Source organism: Oratosquilla oratoria, chromosome 24 (genome assembly GCF_046742065.1).
Source record: "Oratosquilla oratoria isolate Oo_2021 chromosome 24, ASM4674206v1, whole genome shotgun sequence".
NCBI lineage: Eukaryota > Metazoa > Arthropoda > Malacostraca > Stomatopoda > Squillidae > Oratosquilla > Oratosquilla oratoria.
The window spans coordinates 5609891-5630748 of record NC_134800.1 but is presented as its reverse complement, the minus strand read 5'-3'; the positions used below and the strand labels follow the sequence as shown (position 1 = coordinate 5630748).

The following is a 20858-nucleotide window of genomic DNA, read 5'->3' as shown; positions in this document are numbered from 1 at the left end:
TTTGGTATTTTCTATCTCTGATAACCAATCATCCAGGAGGTGACAAGATAAGAGGGAGGGAAGAGGGTAGACGGGAGTGGAGTATATAGGGGATGGAATGGGTGGAAGTGGTTTCTATGCCTTTGTCTTTTGGCTACTTCCCATGTAAGGGGGAAAAGCCTTTGGTATATATATGTATGTAGATAACCAATCTTCATTATTGTTTCCTTTGGCAGAATTTAAGGGACCAATGATGGAGTACCTGCTTGTGGTGGTCCTGTAAAATCTCCCCATTTTCAAAACATGTCAACCTCCTCAGAAAAAAGACTAGCAAAAAGAGGTATGAAAGGCAGACATGGATGGAGTGAATTTGAAGGGGTGACCGATAATGAGATGGATGGATGGGATGAAGATGAGTTTGGGTAAAAGGAGAATGTTATTCGATTATGAAAAGGAGAAGGCAAGAGACAGGTGCAAGTGGAGTGTGGTCATGAAGAGACAGTGAATCGAAGAAGCCAGAAGGGATTTCTCCTCTTCTATTTACGCATGAAGGGACAAGGAAAGAGGGATGCCATGTAAGTGAAGCAGTAGGGGTAAACCAGCTTTGGTTGTTGGGTCGTGCTATGGAGGTGCTGTGTCTTGCTGCATTGCCTCTGACCCAAGACAGTGACCAGGGGTCAAAGAGACCTTCAGCCACAAGTTTTGATTATGATATGGTTTAATGTCATAAACTCCCCCCCTATCGGAAGGCTAGGACGGTGCCCCTCACAGAGGCTTTCAGCCACAAGGAGCTAAGATAAAAGGGGAAACAAATGAGTAATGGATGTGTGGCAAGTGGGTACATCTCTTAGCTGGCTACCCGCGTTACAAAGGGGAAGACGCCTTTTGTATTAAGATCTCCCCAACATCCCTGAGTCTCGCATTTTCTGGCCTTTCAACCCTTCAGGATTTCAATGGAAACCTACAATGTGTCCAATCATTCAGATTGAGAATTGTAGACTTGCTAGCCACACTAGAAGTAACTGACAATGCCCTTCCAACCACGATACCTACCCAGATCACCAGTACACCCCTGCCTCGTCTTGGTCACATTATCGGAAAACCAAATACCAACTGATATGTGACATGAATCTTTTTGTCTATTCATTCATTCCTCTGCAGTTAACATCTACACAAACAACTCCAACAACTGAGTGGGTTATACAACAGTATCCTGACAGATATAATTTCAATTTCTACTCTGTTCTTCTCCAGTCACTGCCCAACTTTTTGTTATGCTTTAGAATCCTTCACCTTCTTTCAAAACTCCTCAGTCACCTCACCCTACATCATCTTCTCGGACTTGTGGAGCACCCTGGGAGCGGTTTCTACATTCCATTCTTATCTATCTATATACAAAGGGATTTTTCTCCCCATTATAAAGGGAGGTAGCCAAATCAAAGGCATGCACCCACTCCACGCCCATCCGCCACCCTTGTTTCCCTCTGAGCTTAGGTCCTCTCTCTCTTGCAGGAAAGAAATGATTGGTTCTGTTCGTGCCACCCATCAAATCTATCCCTACAGTATCTGAAGTTATTCCCTTTTCGAATCTCGATTTTTTTTTCAATGGGTGCTATACCATGTTGGTATCTCTGTAACAAGGAATGGATGGACGAGATAGCTTGGAGTGCAGTATTTTTTTTTTTTCTTTTTTTTTTTCTTTAATGCTTAAACCCTACTGTCTGCAAGACAGCCTGGGGTGCAGTATTTATCTATCTTATTTATTTATTTATTTTATTCTATTTTATCTATTATTTATTTATTTTTTAATGCTTACACCCTACTGTCTGCAAAAGTTGTCCACTCCACTTTCTAGTCCATCTGACAAAACTTTCTTCCTTTGCATTTCTTCTTTGCAGTATTGATATATACTCCCATTTCCTTGCGTTTCCATGGCCTTTTCCCCCACTGACTAAGAACGCCTCTTTGTACCGGCAACAAGTGCAATGAAACAGTGCCAAAACGAAAACCATTTATTTGTACAAATACAAATGTATAAAAGTTTGCAAAAACAACAACACTATGACCTCGCCGAGTATGACTAGATTTGGAAGGACTTCGGGCTGAGCTTGGAGGGTGAGGAACACCCTTCAAGGGTGTCGGTGAATTGTGAACGTGCGAAGTCGGAGGGTGGAGGGTGAGGGAGAGGAGGGGGTACTCTGACGAATGCAAAAGGTCTACAGAACGAGTCTAACCAGACCAGAACTGGGCGCGTTCCTCGGTGCGTTCCGCTGCGGTTAGCGCTCCCAAACTATTAAAGCTTAGAGACATGTTCACACCGAAATAAAAGTCCGGTAGGACACATACTATACCAAAGAAAAATTTCGTAGGCCATATCCAAAAGGTAGGCCACATACTATACCGGCACCTATATTGCTTTAATAGTTTGGGAACGCTAACCGCGGCCAAAATAAATCGGAACGCACTGAGGAACGCGCCCAGCTCCGATCCAGACAAATATTGGGTTCGAATTTTAAGGATGTCTGGTGGAGAATGATCTCGAGGGTGACTTGGCAGAGGTGCTGAAGGAAGAAGATGGAGGATGAGAGTGAGGGATGGCGGGGAGGTTAGCAGGGGTGATGGGGAGCCTAGTAACACACCTTAAAACACCTTTGGGTATGTTATAGCTCGTCTGAATAAAATCATCCGGCGTTAGTCTAGATACGTATATACCAGTTTGCCAAACGGGTGACTTTAAAACTTTGGAGTCTTCAGACACCGTTTAACTGGATAAAACTGTCTACCATTACCGATAAGAAAATATTTAATGGAAAAAAGCTCTCCTGCTGGGATTCGAACCCTCGCCAAAGCGGCTTGCTTCGTAGAAGGCGAGGATCGTACCGTCACGTCACCACGATCCTCGCCTTCTACGAAGCAGCCCGCTCTGGTGAGGGTTCGAATCCCAGTAGGAGATTTTATTTCCAAATGTCAAAATGACACAAACAGAATATTTAATGTATGACACAGTACTATAGGTGCTATGTTGCATTTAACATGGGGGTGGGGTGGAAGTTAGAATTGAGGTTTGAGAGATGGGGGGAGGGGGCAAATGGGGTGGGAAGGAATAGGAATGGGGGGTTGTAGTTCTAGGAATGGGGAGAATTGCAGATCTAGGAACAGGAATGGGTAACAAGGTTTGGTTGAGGCTCGTGTTAGGTGGGGCGGCGGGAGTCTCAAACAGTGGTATTCTTAAAATATTTCCTTATCTTATATAAATCCTTGGAAGGGAAATATTTATATAAGGAAAGATCTTTTTAAGAATACCACCGTAAGAATCTTAGTGGTATTCTTAAAAAAAAACTTTCCTTATATAAATATTTCCCTTCCAAGGATTTATGTAAGGAAAGATTTTTTTTAAGAATACCACCGAAAGAGTCTTTAGTCATTAGGTCTCTGGGTCGAAGATGTGACAAGAGTTTGGGGACACAGCGCACCCAGGATGATTCCCAGGTATCGTAGTCGAAGCTACACACACACACACACGCACACACACACACACACACACACGCACACACACGGCGTATACTCTCGTGGCCTAAAAGGGGCAAGACGCATCTCCAGGATGGTCGTTTGCCATACAAGTGGAATAACAGAATTCGCTAACTCTACAAAAGTGAGGTAATTCCCGCGAAGGTGTCCCTGTGAACGAAGGCCCATTTCTCCATAGTTGTTCAGAGGTCAATGAACGCTAAACACCTGACCTGACCTGACCTGTGGGGTGACGTCAGCTCCTTAATGGTACTGAATATGCACAGGATGATCCGAGTACCACCCAAAAGCTCCATGACCTCCAGTATACGCGCCGTAGTCCACGTGATCGTTTTGCCCTGAAGCATGAGGGTGACTATTCGAAGACTGTGCGATGACGCCCTCGGCCACGCTAGCCGAGTGCTGGAGACGCTCGACCTCGGGATGTAGTTCCTCGAACTCGGCGTTCGGCTCCGCGAAGACGACCTCGCCCACTCTGGATGGGTGACGGAGCCCATCGACCTGGGGACGTCGTTCCTCGAACTCGATGTTCGGCTCTCCGAGGACGATCTCGCCCACGTTGGCTGGGTAGGGGAGTTCGATGATCTCGGGACGTGGATCTTCTAAATCGACGTTTGGGTCAGGAATAGCCTCTGGGAAGTCGTCGGCGTATACTAGCTTCCGGGCTTGGGGTCTGTGAGGGCGGAGGGCGATGGCGCGTGGGTTGGCGACCTGCCTGTAGTAGGGCCGCATAAGACGGACGTCTTCCAAAGGAACTGCGACATAACGGGGGTAGCCCTCTACCACCACAAACGCAGCCAGGAACACCGTGAGCTACACAAAAATAAATATAAGAATAAATGAATATGTAAATAAATAAATAGGTAAATTAATTAATCAATCAAATAATAGATACAGATAAAATACAATATCTCGGTCACAAATATCAACAAAGTTTAAATTATGAAATAGAAAGTAGATAAATAAGTGGATAAATAGATGGATTAATTAACTAAATAATCAATTAATAAATAAACAAATATAGATCAAATACAATATCTCGGTCGCAAATATCAACCAAGTTTAAAATATGAAATAGAAAATAGATAAGTGAATAGATGAATTAACTAAAAGATAGATTTTCATGGAAGTGGCAGTTGCCGACAAGATTGACGAGTTAAACACCATATGAGGACGGAGCCTTTATTTGTACGACGTTTCGCTTATTACAGCCTTTTCAAGTACCCATTTCAAGGCCCATTTCTCCAAAGCTGTAATAAGCGAAACGTCGTACAAATAAAGGCTCCGTCCTCATATGGCATTTAACTCGTCAAAAGATATAGAAATATCTGCAATCTCTGTCGCAAATACCAACCACATTGAAAATATGAAATAAACACTAAATCGAAATAGAAATAATCACAAGATTTAGCCATATTGGTGTTTTGATTCTTAGTCCAAATTCAATATCATCTCAACTTTTTTTCTGAATGATAACCCGCAACCCCACAAGAGCCGGCAACGTTCCTCTAGGAAGAATCTTTGGAGTGTTGTCTTTGTGGGACTGTTTCACTAGCTAATAGTTGTAGTACGAGATCAGTCGCCGGTTGGCGGCTCTACATGTGTGAAAAAATGTAGGAAATGAAGATGAAGTTGATTAAGATCTTGGGTCTAGACACCGTGTATCAGCCCATCGGGGCTGCACTTCTAAATGTGAGAGTAAATTAAGAGAATTTCTTATGATAGAAAATGGAGAGGGTTGATTGTTTGACACGTGTATTATGTATAGGTTATTATTATTATTGTTGTTATTGATATTATTTTTATTATTATTATTATTATTATTATTATTATTATTATTACTATTATCAATATTTTTGTAAACACAATTTGAATTATGCAACAGCAATTTGCACCATAATTTCTACGCAAGGACTCGAACCGTTGCCTTAGCGACTGCTTATTATGAAGCAAAGACGATAGCCTTGAACCAGCCAGGCCGTATAAAAGAAACGACCTGGGCTACGACCTGGTAGGGCACTAGGCTTATCTCATTCTCTATTCTAACTTCACCGAGTCTTTATTATGGCGAGCCATCCGACAAATGTGTCATTGTGACAAATAGAAATAAGCTCCACCGGAAGGACTCGAACCTTTGCCATAGCGACTGGCTGGCTCAAAGCTATCGTCTTTGTTTCGTAATAAGCAATCGCTATGGGAAGGGTTCGAGTTCTTGTGATGGAGTTTATTTCCATTTGTCACAATGAGTCTGTGTTATACGCATTTATATTCTTAAAAACGGTCCAAGAATTGATGGTTTGTTATAGATATAGGCTAAATGGCCAAATTGTTTTCATATATAAACTACATGTGGCGTTGGACATAATATTAATCGATTCATTATCTCTAATTACGATTCTTCTTTGTTATTTAAAGAAATTTAGATACTTTATCAGCCCTGGTTACGATGCTTTTATGTTTAATCAAAAGATTCAAATATTTTATCTGTAAAGTTCGGTGCAGATATATCCCAACGTTTGTTTCGGTGTGTGTGTGTGTGTGTGTGTGTGTGTGTATATATATATATATTTATATATTTTTATATATATATATATATATATATTATATATATATATATATATATATATATATATGTGTGTGTGTGTGTGTGTGTGTGTGTGTGTGTGTGTGTGTGTGTGTGTGTGTGTGTGTACATTTTTATCAACCACAATTCACTTTAATTCTAAGCCATCAACATCGAGAGACTTGATGAGGACAACATGCAGAAATTGAAACGTGGTATAGCCAAGGACTCGAACCTGCCCTAGCACGTGACAAGTGATAGTGTCTTAATCGATTGTGCCATCGGTTAAGTCACTATCACTTGTCACGTGCTAGCGCAGGTTCGAGTCCATGGCTGTAGCATGTTTCAATTTCGGCATGTTGGCCTCCTCGAGTCTCTCGATGTTGATGGCTTAGAACTGAAGTGAATTGTGGTTGATATAAATGTATATCTGTTCACTGGGACCCATTTAGTGTTGTACACACACACACACATATATATATATATATATACTGTATATATATATATATATGTGTGTGTGTGTGTGTGTGTGTGTTAAAAAGTATGGATTATAAACACAATGAAAAATAATGGCTTGAAATGAATAGAATGCAATATGCATACACAATATGATAGCAATAAATCGGGAATTTAATGTAAAAATTTAAGTCACAAACGTGGTAGATGTACAGTACTTACCAGCTTAAGAAACATATCTCCTTTTGATATCTTGCAAACCCAACTGATGTATCTCGCGCTGCGTTCGGCTTATATACCCGCCATCTGCCGCGCGCGAGAGAAACTTAGTGACGTCATAACGGTTACCTTACAACTGATTGAACTTGTAAATTTTCTACAAATTCAACTCATAAAAAGCACTTCTTAAGAAAAATATACAATTTTATAGACACCGATGTGAAATTATTGATATGCATATTCAAGTAAGCTTGCAGCAACATTTTTCTAAACATATTTAAACAATTGTAATATTAGAAAACTTTCAAGAAAGTGTATGATTTTTTTAATGATGGAAAACGAGAGAGCATATTTACGAGCAAGTTGACTGCTAGACTCCAGAAAATGGACTTTAGATGTTCCAGCAATTGACTTGATTGATTGATGTGTTCGACAAACTTGATCATCATTAACATGATCCACGCGAATAAAAAATGTTGCTTTTTGTTATTTATTTGTTTTACTGATTTATTTGTTTATTTATTTATTTGTCTATTCTAGCTGCCGCCACACTAGTCAATTGATTTGGATGTGCTCACTATAATAAGCAAATAAGCTAAAATACAATGATTATATTCTTTCTTGCCAACTGATGAAATCAAAGACAATGATGTAAACAAGATTTATTTGTTTTAACGTCTTACTCATTCTGCCAGTCATATGATTTTACATATGATGCTGCCAATGAAATATGCCCATCACGGATGTTTTAAAGAAAAAAAAAATAACTATGTCGGCATCAGTTCATGTCGACTCATTGTCGTCTTCACTCATCATTCGTCGACTCTCTCTTGCAAAGTTTGCCGAGTGGCCGAGTCGCCATAGGGAACATTTGCTATATAAATAAATAAATGAAAAGATAAAAAATATATCTAACTACTAAATAGATACACGTAAAGAAGCAAATAAACGGATAAACAGTAAAATTAATTCATTAAGTAAATATATTATTGTGTATTTTTAGGAAATAAAAACGTGCATCGACATTTTGATATTGAATTCCGAATAAAGATAAAATCACTGTGCACGGAGTTTCCCTTGGCTGATTAAACTGCTTAGCAAATATGCAAGTTTGACAACTTTATTTAGCTCAGGCATGTCACTTTAATATTTAATTCTTACAACTGTTAAACAATTTTATTCGATTTATAGAACATCACACCTCCATTTCCGATTCTTGAGCACCATCCATGAAGCAAAATAACATCGTCAAGCTTTATCCTTAGTAAAATAATAGAGTGACGTCACAGGTATGATATAGTCTTTATTCAACCATAAAATTACGTAAATATATTTAATAAAATTGCCTGGCGGCAACAAGGATGAAAGGGAAATGAATAATTGACGTTAAACATAAGCATTGCGTTGTCTGAGTACTGTAAGGGCGAATTATGTCGCAGTGGCGTACTAAATTCGACCTTCGTGGTTATTTGCCTTTGGCCAAGGAATTTGTTTATTTGTGACCAGTGAAAGGACGCAAGCTCGATACTGAAGCGAAACAAATGAAGTCAATTTTGCGCAACAAAACGAGAGAAAAAATAAATCTAGTCTTATTTCATTTTATATTTCAGTTTTTCATTTATTTGACAAAAGAAAAGAAAAAATATCTTGGTGTAAGACAAAAAATCAATAAATAGAATTATAATGATAGTGTTTTATGATAATAATAGTAATAATGACAATAGTAATAATAGTAATTATAACGATAACAATGATTATAATAATAGTGATGATTATAATGAAAATAGTAAAAATGATAATGACAGTAATGATAATAATAATAATAATTATAATAATAATAATGATTATAATAATAATAATAAAATAATAACAGTATTAATAACAATAATTATAATATTATTAATATTAATCATAATAATGCTAATGATAACAATAATGATAATAACATGCATACATATACCAAGGGCTTTTTTCCCCTTACACAGGGGGTAGCTAAAAAGAAAAAGGCATAAAATCCACTCCCACTCATTCCATCCCTATCACACTCCACTCCCCTCCACCCTCTTCTCTCCCTCTTATCTTGGCACCTCCTGGATGACGGGTCATCCCTGCATCTTGTCCACTGCCCTGGGTCAGAATTAGTGTAGCAAGACACAGCACATCCACAGCAAGGCCGCTTCATTAAATCGGCGACCCACCCCCCTCTCTGTCTCCTCATGCAGAAGAGAAGACGGGGAGAAATCCTTTCTGTCTGCGTCAATTTATAATTCGCACATACTCCCTCACTCCCCTATCCCCCACCCACTCCCTTCCATGCATCACAGCATCATCCATACCTAACCATTCTCCATTCACCCCTATCTTCTGTCCTCTCCCGTCCTTCCTCAACAGGTATTCCCCTCTTTCCCAAAGCCCCTTTTACCCCATCCATCCATCTCATCCTTGGTCGCCCCCTCATGTTCACTCCTTCCACCTCTGCCTTCCACATCTCTTTTACCACTACTACTACTACTACTACTACTACTACTACTAATAATAATAATAATAATAATAATAATAATAATAGTAATAATAATAATAATTATAGTAATAACAACATTAACAATATTAATAAATTACACTCCGTCGAAACAAAATAGATCAAACAAATATTCAAATAAACGAAAGAACAAAAGAATAAACGAACAAATAAACACACAAATACAGTAGAGCCCAAATACCCACCAGATGGAAAATAATGGAAATACTATAAGCGGAAGGCTCCCAGAGCATACGGTAGTTCAAGACAAATACGAAAGAGGGTCAGGCTCGCGGTAGGGGGTCAAACACATAGACCCTGCCAAGCCAAGCGCAACTGTGTAAATATACACGTGTATGTGTGTGTGTGTGTGTGTGTGTTTGCGTGTACGTTTGTGTATGTGCGTGTGTGTGCGTGCGTGTGTGTGTGCATGCGTGCGTGTGCATGCGTGTGCTTGTGTGTGCATGTATGTGCGTGTCTGTGTACATATGTGTATGTGTGCGTATATGTGTTCGTATGTTTAAGTGTGTGTGTGTATATGTGTATATATGTATTTACTTAGTTGCATCTTATGGAAAGAGAAGCTACGTTCGTGGTGTCCCGTCTCTGTATCTCACAATGTCTAGATTGTTCTTAAATTCGTGTACTGCTTTTGTACACACTATTATTTCGTCTAGTATGTTCCACACATCCACCACTCTGTGGGGAAAGCTGTTTTCTTATTCTCTTCTATAACTGTCCTTTTTGAGCTTCTTCCATGTTCCCTTGTATTTCTCGTATTATGTGTATATGTGATTCACCATGGTCTTGGATCACGTGTTGGACTCGTGATCGACAGTTATTAACCTCCCGGATGAGAGCTCAGAGCTCATATATGACCGATCTATGGGTAATACTGTGACCTTACACGCACACACCTAACTCTCCGCCCACGAGAGTTGGAGTAACAACCCGCAGCGCAGCGATACTGAAATTATTTCAGCCCTGGTTGGGATTCGAACCCGGACCGCCATGTGTATGTATGCGTGCGTGTGCGTGAGTGTGTATATTTTTGGGTATGAAATAAGTTGTTCCTAAACTTAATCGTAACCATTTTTTCTTTCATTTATTTGTGTATTTGTCTATTCATCTGTTCATATTTCCTTTTTGTCAATTTTGTTCTCATTTGTGGGCCTCGCCAACTCAGAAAATAGAAATGACAATAACAATTCAATTAACAGATATTTTGCCACAAATAAATTCATTTATATTTAGCCCTGTACTATTCTGTTGCAGCTTTATGTATGATATCCATACAGCTAAGAGCATAACAAATAAAGTATAATAATACAAAAGTAAAAAATTCAATGTGGATCTCTTGATATATATATATATATATATATATAGATATATATATATATATATATATATATATATATATATATATATATATATATATATTTAACGCCAGTAGTTCACGTGTACAGCGATCAAATGCATAAATTTGAGGTAAAGTTAATATTAATGAGCTTACTATATCGTTGATGTGAATTAGCTTTGCATTTTGCACAAACAAGGTCTACTGCACAGGTACTCAACGTAATAAATTTCTTATCATAACCTTATCTATCGATCAATTTTAATGAATTAAGGTTATCAGGCCTCTGATGGGTCTGATACGAGATGCACTGTCGTATGTAAACACAAAATAATTGTCGTAGTTTATGTGCTTCTACGCATGCCGTCCTGTGAATTATAAATTCTAATTAATAGATTTATCCTAATATAAATCAAAATATTAAATGGGGAGGAGATTAAAAGTTGCTTTTGTCAACTGTGTATACTCTCATCGACAGAACTTTCGTATGTAAACACAAAATAACTGTCGTAGCTTACATGCATGTCGCTTTATGACAAACAAATAACAAATAATACCCTTATCCTAAGATAAACAGAAATAATAAATGGAGAGTAGATACCCAGTAGCTTTCTTCAACTGTGTATGTTCTCATCGTCAACCATAAAGGCCTTGGTTGATGATAGTGAAAGTTGAAATCGCCACTAGCTAGAGCGTCTCGCACGGTCTGCTCGCCTGACGTGGGTTTAGGCAGTGAAAGCCTCTTCAGTCGTCGATACCTATGCAAGAAGAACTTAACGGGAAACATCTCCTCGGGAAATGTGTTACTCATCGTTACGCTCCTTTCTCCATCGCCTTTCGCTACAGAGATAAATAAGTATATAAACAATAGTAATGATAATAACAACAACAATAATAGTAGTAGTAGTAATAATAATAATAGTAATAATAATAATATAATAACAATAATAATAATAATAATGACAATAATGATGATGATGATGGTGATAATGATAATAATGATAATGATAATAATAATAATAATGATAATAGTAACAATAATAACAATAATAATGATGATTATAATAATAATAATAATAATAATAATAATAATAATGATGATAATAATAATGATAATAATAATAACAATAATAATAATAATAATAATAATATAACTAGTAATGATAATAATAATAATGAATAATAATAATGATAATAATAATAATAATGATAGTAATAATAATAATAATAATAATAATTATAGTGATAATAACAATAATAGTAGTAGTAGTAATAATAATAATAGTAATAATAATAATAACAATTATAATAGTATATAAATAAATAAAAATAATTCTCGTTTCAAAGTGAGACTACTGATATCCACATACCCTTTAATTCTACATATTCTACAATCTACATAACCTATAGAGACCATCACGTTTCTAAATGCCTTAAATTAAACCAACAACAAATATTATGTCATGATTTACTTAATACTATCTCATAATCGACTTAATTCCTCCAGTTACATCAGTGAATCGGTGGGGATGACCCAGTTTCAGAACCCCCGAAATGGTTGAGCTATGCCTCGCTGCACTGCGTTTGGTGCCAACACTGTGGTGGCATAAAGGGATGGGTGAGTGTAGGTTTGTTTGGGTTTGTGTAATTTGGTCCGGCTACCCTCTGATGAGGGGGAGAAAACCTTGGTCATAAAATTATATTTTCTTGTATCTAGATATGAACGTTGTTACATATAGTGTTTATGGTATATATCTTATCTACTTATCTATATATTTATTTTATCTTAGAGTTTCATGATTTATTAGTTTATCTATTTTGTAATTTCATCTATTTATATAGTTATTCTATCGTTGTTATTATTATCATATTATTATTGTTACTATTATCATGACTATTATTATTATTATTATTATTATTATTATTATTATTATTATTATTGTCATTATTATTATTATTGTCATTATTATTATTATTGTCATTATTATTATTATCATTATTATTATCATTATTATTATTATTATCATTATTATTGTTAGTGTCCGCATTATTTTACTTTATGTATCCTTTATTTCTGTTTTATTTGTCTATTTACTTATTCATTCTAATCTATTTATTTGTTTATTTATCTATTTTTGTGAATGGTGCAGAGGTTTGATCATGTCCCTCACACTCGCGTCCTTTACCCTTCTCTCCTTTAGCATATGTAGACTAAAACCTCTGCGTTTCTCTTCATTAGGTCTAGTTGCATGGAACCCAGTGAGTTTGAAAGACATCCCATAAATGAGTCATAAAACATTTAGAAATAGAATCATATTGATTTATATATATCAGCATTTATGTCTTAACTCACAGTTTATTGAATTAAATACAATTAATTAGATTGGCGTGATTTACTTTTTTTAATGACCAAATAGTATTTACGTGCTGACATGCGTTGTGCGCACCATCTATTGGACGACTAGGCCATGCAACCTTTCATTCAAACAAGGTGTAATATAATATAATTCTGGACAATTTACTTGTAATTTGGTTGAATATATTATTTAAGATTTATTTAATTAAGTAAAATAGTGATGGACCACAAGTGGCGTAATTAATTCAAAATTTATACAAATCGGTTTTGTTTTGTTTACCAAGCGTCAATTGAATCATAATCGTCGACTGTAATCTTGAGGTGACAAATTAAGTTGTGTTTTCTTTTGTGATCAGTCGTGTCTTTTAAATATATTGTCGCAAAGAAAGTTGTGATTAGATAAACTATCATTTCATGCAAGTGTGTACCAGAATGCTAAACAATACGTTAGTTATTTGTACTGTAAATTTAGTTTGTATGGTGAAATATTTTGCTTATCGTCTGTGATTTGGCTGGTTATAGTGACACAGATTTCAATACTGAATTACACAGTAATCAGTGATGATTTGAGAATTCTTTGAAAGGATGTAGTAGTAAGTGACTTAAAGAAAATTTTTATTATTTGATGTGTGAATGTATGAAAAATATAACTCCAACGACTGGATCAAGCAAGGTAAGTCGAATTTCCATTTTCTTCAATATCATGTTTCACGTCGTTATGGCTTCATTAGTTTTAATGTTTCCAAGCTATAATATATATGCATATATATACTACACGTATTTCATATTGAACAGCGTAACTTTTATTTGTATAATGTTTTATTTGTTCAGTTTGTTAGGTTAGTTTGTTGATATATTGTACTTTATTTCATTAGTCGATATTTTTCGAGGTGGGTTGGGTCAATAGTAAAATAGAATATCACAAGGTAAGTAAATGCAAAATTGTATATGATTTTATTGTGAGAACATTTTATTGCTACGAACATTTTGATGTAATCATACATGTACAAGATGACTGACAAAACCAGCAGCAATTAAAAAATATGTTGTAAATTTTCAGAAGTGCACACCTACGTGATACAGCACTAGAAAATTAGATATTAGTTTTGTAATTAATCTATTCATGTGATATACTTTTTTCTTGTCGGACATAATTAATAACAAAATATTGCTAAAAGCGGTACACTTACAAACGGAGAGTGCTTGAGACGCCATCGTCGTTTTGATAGAGCGGTGGTTGAAGTAATTAAAGTATGACAAATTCGTCTATTCTGATCTAACCTACCTAATTTGCAATTAGATAAACGTATATTACGTTGATGTATTATAATTTACAAAATTAATATTTAATTTTCTAATGCTATATCGTGTAGGTGTGTTTTTTTTTTGTAAAAATACCGATTATTTTATGACATGTAAAGTTATATTCTAGAGAAATTTGAACGTGGCTGATTGATATAGTAACATTGGTAATAAGCAAAGAAAGGTGATATAAGTTATTTGTTATAAATGATTAATTAGATATTATGTCACAAACTCCCTTGATTTCGGGGGATTTTGTAAAAAAAAAAAAAAAAAAAAAAAAAAAAAAAAAAGTGGAAGGCAGAGGTGGATGGAGTGAAATTGAAGGAGAGGCTGAGAACGAAGAGGATAGGATGAAAAGGAGCATTGGGCAATAAGCGGAATGTCTGTTGAGCAGGGAAGGAAGAGGGCAAGAAGTAGGTGTGAGTGGATAGTGGTTGTGAATAGTTGATAATTTGACGTGATCAGAAGAGGGTTCTCCTCGTCTACTTGGTATTAACCGTGACCGGACGAAGGGGGAGGGTCGCCATGTAAATGAAGAGGTGGGGGTAACCTAGCTTCAGCTGTCGGGCCCTGCTGTGTATTGCTGCATTGCATCTGACCCAGGCAGTGGGCGGGGGTCGGGGATGGCCCTCCGTCCACAAGAAGCTGAGATAAAGGAGAAAATAAATGGGTAAAGGGTGTAGGAGCATACCTTGACTGGCCACCCCGCTCTTATAAGGAGGAAGAGACCTTTTGATGTATACATGAAAGTCCCTAACCTAACCAAGCCTAATCCTACCAAACCTTATCATACCAACCTTAACCAAATGTAACCTAGCCAAATTTAATCTAATCAAACCTAACCTAACCTGACCAAACCTAATCTTACCAAACCTAACCAAACCTCATCTCACCAAACCTAACCTAGCCAAACTCAACCTAATAAAACCTAACCAAACCTCATCTTACCAAGGCCAACATAACCTAAACTAACCTAGTCTAATTAAACCTAGCCTAACCTAACTTGACTTAACCTAACCTAACATATCCTGACCTAACCTAACCTAATCTGACCTAATCAGATTTGACCTAACCCGACCCCAAACTAAGCTAACCTATCCTTACCTAATCTTACATAACTGAACTAAACCTAACCTAAACCATCCTAACCTAATCTAAACTAACCTAACCCATCCTAACATAACCAAACCTAACCTAAACTAACCTTGCCTAACCTAATCTAACTCTAACTGAACCATCGTGTTTTGGCTTCGCATGTTCCACAAACGATTAAATAACTTGGAGTTAACCAGAATAGAACGAATTATGATTGCCATTGTGAAAAAACGGTCAGCATCATCGTTATTACCATCATCATCGTTATCACCATCACCACCAACTATTTATACACTCGGTGATCAGCTCGTACACACACACACACACACACACACACACACACACACACACACACACTTTCGCTCGCTTTTCCCCCCCAAAGGCAAAACTCCATCTCCTCCACCTCTTCCTCCACCTTCATCTCCACCCCTGTCTTCCACTACCTCCACCTCATCTTTCCCTTCTCCTCCTCCACCTACTCTTCCTCCTCCACGTCCACTCCAATTACTCATCCTACTTCACGCCCACTTCTTCATCTTCCTCCTCCTCCTCTTCCTACTCCTCCTCCTCCTCCTCCTCCTCATCTTGCTCTCATCTGTCGTTTTATTAGAACACATCTTCCCTGTCCACCTTTCTCCTTCCCCCTGCCCCTCATTATTTCCCCTCCCTATTCCCCTCACCCATCTTCGTCTTCCTCCATCCTATTCCCCTCTCCCTCACCTCCCCCCTCTCTTCCTCCTTCTCCTACTCTCTCTTCTCCCCCCTCTCTTCCCCCTTCCCCTTCCCCTCCTCTTTCCTCTCCCCTCCTCCTCTCCTTCCTCCTCTCCCCTCTCTCGTCTCCTCTCCCCTCTCCCCCATTTTCATTCATTTCCCCCCAGGCGGTGTCCGGGAAAGTGGGGATGGGGGTGGGGGTCGACACGGCTCGTTGCACACCCAGCAGACACCCACCGAGGTGGGGGGGGGGTGTCGATATGTGGGGGGAGGGGGGAAGGGGAGGTGGGAGTACTTTCTAGCCACTTAGTTGCACCTGGCGTGTTTAGATGCGCGAGCGGGTGTCCACGTGTGTGTGTGTGATTCACCATGGTCTTGGATCACGTAGTGGACTCATGACCGACAGCTATTTCCCTCCCGGAAGAGAGCTCAGAGCTCATATAAGTGTGTGTGTGTGATTCACCACGGTTTTGGATAACGTGTTGAACTCATGACCGACAGCTATTACCCTCCCGGATGAGAGCTCAGAGCTCATGTATGACTCATCTATGGGTAATGCTGTGACCTGACACAAACACACACACCCCACTCCCCGCCCACGAGAGTTGGAGTAACGACTCGCAGCGCAGTGATACTGAAATTTCAGCCCTGGACGGGTTTCGAACCCAGACCGCCGTAGTGGCAGCTAGGAACTCTAACCACTGCGCCACGAGGTGTGTGTGTGTGTGCATACCACACACACACACGACCAGAAATTTAGGTTCACACTAAAGAAACAAAACGTTCGATAGGCACGTAGTAACTGTGTTTACAAGATTCAAACTTTTAATTGCAAAATCACGAACTCAAATATTTCTTCACTTTTTACTTCGCCTCTTCGAGAAGAGCCTAGGCGCACGTGTATAGATCAGTGTACAAAAATGTGTACAAATATGTGTACATTATGACGTCATGATCGTATTTTCATTTTGTTCATATGTTACTGCGTGTTCTTTTGTCATCGCACACACACACACATATTCACACACATACACACATATATACACACACACACACACAGATGGTTATGCTCTTATGTAAGCAACCAATCACATTTACCAATGCGGATATTCACCCAATCGTAACACCCTTCCTCCTTCTCATCCTTCTCCTCCTCCTCCTCCTCTTCCTTTCCTCCTCATCCTCCTTTTCTCTTTCTTCTCTTCATCTCATCTACCTTGTCCTCATACACCCCTCGTCATACTCCTCCTTGTCCTCCTCTTTCTTATCCTCATATCCTCCTCTTGTCCTCCTCTTTTTGCTCTCCGTTATTCCTCCCCCTCCTCCTCCCTCCCTTCATCCTTCCTTCCTTCTCCCTCCCTCGCTCCTCCCTCATTTAGCTCCCATACCTTTTGTCGTTCTCCTTTCACTTTTCTTTCTTTGAATACTCTCTCCCCTACTCTCTCTCCCTCCCTCCCTCCCTCCTTCCCTCTCTCTCCCTCTCTCTCCCCTACTCTCTCTCTCTCTCCTCTACACTCTCCCTCTCCCCTATACTCTCCCTCTCCCTCCTCTCTCTCTCTCTCTCTCTCCCTCTCTCTCCCCTACTCTCTCTCTCTCTCTCCTCTACACTCTCCCTCTCCCCTACACTCTCCCTCTCCCTCCTTCTCTCTCTCTCTCTCTCCCTCCTACTCTCTCTCTCTTTCTGTCTCTGTCTCCCTCTCCATCTCCCTCCTTCTCTCTCTCTCTCCCTCACCCTCCTACTCTCTCTCATACTCTCACTCTCACTCACTCTACCTCTCTCTCCTACTCACTCTCACCCCCCTTTCCTTAGTGCAACTCACGCTTACTCGAATGCACATTCTCACGGGCAACTTCTGAGCTCACTCTGATTACTCACGTCCGTAAACTCACGGACTTCTCACACTCTACGACTTACAAATGTCCGTTCTCACGTGTGTCCGTTCACTCACGCTAAATCTCACGATAGTTGATTAAATCTTTATCCTGAATTACTCACGATAATATTTTAACTTACGTTCACTCACACATTCATTCTCACGGCAAAATTTTAACTCGTGCTCAGTTGACTAAATCCTTCTCCCGTCTTAAGATAACATTTTTAGATACGTTTACTCAGGCATTCATTCTCACGAAAAATGTTATTCTCACGTTCACTCACGCATTCATTCTCACGACAAAAAATTATTCTCACGTTTACTCGCGTTCATTCTCACTGTTGTACCCATTGTCACTGGCCGGATTCCTCAGCCTCACGATTTTATTCTCACGTTGTAGTTCTCACTCGCTCACGGAATATGGTGAGGTGTTTTCAAAACAGAAATGTTATATATTTTATTCTGGCTAAATCCCAGACGATTTTATTCAAGTGAGGCAGGTTCCTAAGGACGGGAGGGGGTCTTGATTAAGCCCCCCATAAGCTCTATATCCCACTCTTATCCCCCCATTCCCCCTCATTTTAATAAAATCGTCAGACGCTAGCCAGAATAAAATGTAATGATCGTCACTGTACTGAAAATGTTGATATTACTGATAGTATGATATAAATATTTTTCACGATACCGGCACGAGTTCCGATAATTTCAAATTCCGATTACGATACGAGGCCGATACCAATACCTGTAATGGTTATAATTCATGGTTAGGCCTTGCAGTTGGTTTGGGAAATTAATACATTATATGGACAAATTTACGCTTATTAATAGTTTTTTTTATCGGTATCGGAAGTTTAGAGCAGTATCGGAAATAATATCGGAATCTGTGAAAAAAAAGATTATATCGTTTCGTCACTAGTTGACGTGTCCGGTGATGGGCGTGGACTTGGAGACCACGCCCACTCTTGCCCTCAGGTTCACCCTCAGGCAACGTTCACTCTCGCCCGTTCACTCGCACTTTTGTTGGTCCTCACTCGCTCTCGCTCTCTCTCTCTCTCTCTCTCTCTCTCTCTCTCTCTCTCTCTCTCTCTCTCTCGTTCACTTTCGCTTGCGATGGACTTTCATTCCCGCAGGATGGTCAGTGAAAACACACACACACACACACACACACACACGCATATATAGAGGACGGGGATGGGTGAACATATAGACAGAAGGCACCCTCTTAAGAAAGTCTTCCCCCAGAGGGTAGACCATATATATATATATATATATATATATATTAAAATATATTTAAATATATATTATATATATATATATATATATATATATATATATATATATATATATATATAGTTGAGACATTCTGACAGGTTGACGTAAGTGGTTGTAGGAAACACAGGAGTCTTAGATTAATTTTATTCCTGACTAGTTTCGCAGGTATGTTTTTTCAAAGAGATGGTGTACAAAATGGTCAGAAGTAAACTCAGACTAAGACTCCTGTGTTTCCTACTCCCACTTACGCCATATGTATATGTATATATGAAGACATCCTGACAGGTTGTAAGAGGAGTAGAGGGAAACACACAAGTAGAACAGGAGTTTATTCCTTGACTAGTTTCGCACAGTGATGCTTCTTCAGAAAGAATGGTTTGCATTACAGAATAACTGGTATTAAATACAAAAAATATTAGGAGAAAGAGGGTATAAGGGAAGGTCACTTCCTATTCATGGTGGCACGAAATCGTGCGGGTTGGTCGGACTGGCGCTCCGTGTGGTGCTACGAGTGAACAGATGTCCTGTTGTTTTCCACTCAGTTGCTGCATGTAGTGCTGTTATCTTTGATAATTTAATATCTCCTATTCTATTATTTGTGCATTTATAGGAGATATTAAATTATCAAAGATAACAGCACTACATGCAGCAACTGAGTGGAAAACAACAGGACATCTGTTCACTCGTAGCACCACACGGAGCGCCAGTCCGACCAACCCGCACGATTTCGTGCCACCATGAATAGGAAGTGACCTTCCCTTATACCCTCTTTCTCCTAATATTTTTTGTATTTAATACCAGTTATTCTGTAATGCAAACCATTCTTTCTGAAGAAGCATCACTGTGCGAAACTAGTGGTAGAAGCCATATACATAGCCACAAATAAATGCACAAATAATAGAATAGGAGATATTAAATTATCAAAGATAACAGCACTACATGCAGCAACTGAGTGGAAAACAACAGGACATCTGTTCACTCGTAGCACCACACGGAGCGCCAGTCCGACCAACCCGCACGATTTCGTGCCACCATGAATAGGAAGTGACCTTCCCTTATACCCTCTTTCTCCTAATATTTTTTGTATTTAATACCAGTTATTCTGTAATGCAAACCATTCTTTCTGAAGAAGCATCACTGTGCGAAACTAGTCAAGGAATAAACTCCTGTTCTACTTGTGTGTTTCCCTCTACTCCTCCTATATATATATATATATATATATATATATATATATATGTGTGTGTGTGTGTGTGTGTGTGTGTTCTGGAGAAAGAATATGGCGTGAATAATAACACATTTTTCAAGAATTCGAATGGTGCTGGCCACTGCCTCTTTCTCCCTCTCGACTCTCGCTCTCATGCGCTAAGATTTAGAGGAGACGACACACCCGAGTGAAGAATCGAAGCGTGTACGAAAACTATCGCCAAGTTCCATGGTTTGTTCTCAACAACGACGGATTTGCTGTGCACCGTTTGTTCAATTCTAGAGGATTTCTAGTCAGAAAGCGTAAATCTAACATGACCTTATATCACCTGATCTAACGGATGTTCTTAGTGAATAGATTCATTTTGCCTCCCTAGAAATGGTATATGAAAAGGATTTTAGTTCAGTGAAATGTTCTCCGT

At 38.7% G+C, this 20858-nt stretch overlaps 1 protein-coding gene across 2 annotated transcripts; it reads right to left on the bottom strand.

Moving 5' to 3' along the window:
• Window positions 1–1864: 1864 nt before the first annotated feature.
• Window positions 1865–10834, bottom strand: LOC143038196 (uncharacterized). Of its 2 annotated transcripts, XM_076207198.1 has the most exons (3): window positions 10777–10819; window positions 6749–6832; window positions 1865–4320 (listed from the first exon to the last, which is right to left on the bottom strand). In XM_076207198.1, the coding sequence occupies exons 2-3, from the start codon at window positions 6761–6763 to the stop codon at window positions 3751–3753; spliced, it is 585 nt and encodes a 194-aa protein (XP_076063313.1). In that variant the 5' UTR covers window positions 6764–6832; window positions 10777–10819; the 3' UTR covers window positions 1865–3750. The 2 variants fall into 2 exon arrangements, with proteins under 2 accessions (XP_076063313.1, XP_076063314.1); XM_076207199.1 differs by lacking the exon at window positions 6749–6832 and having other exon boundaries at window positions 10777–10834.
• Window positions 10835–20858: the final 10024 nt, after the last annotated feature.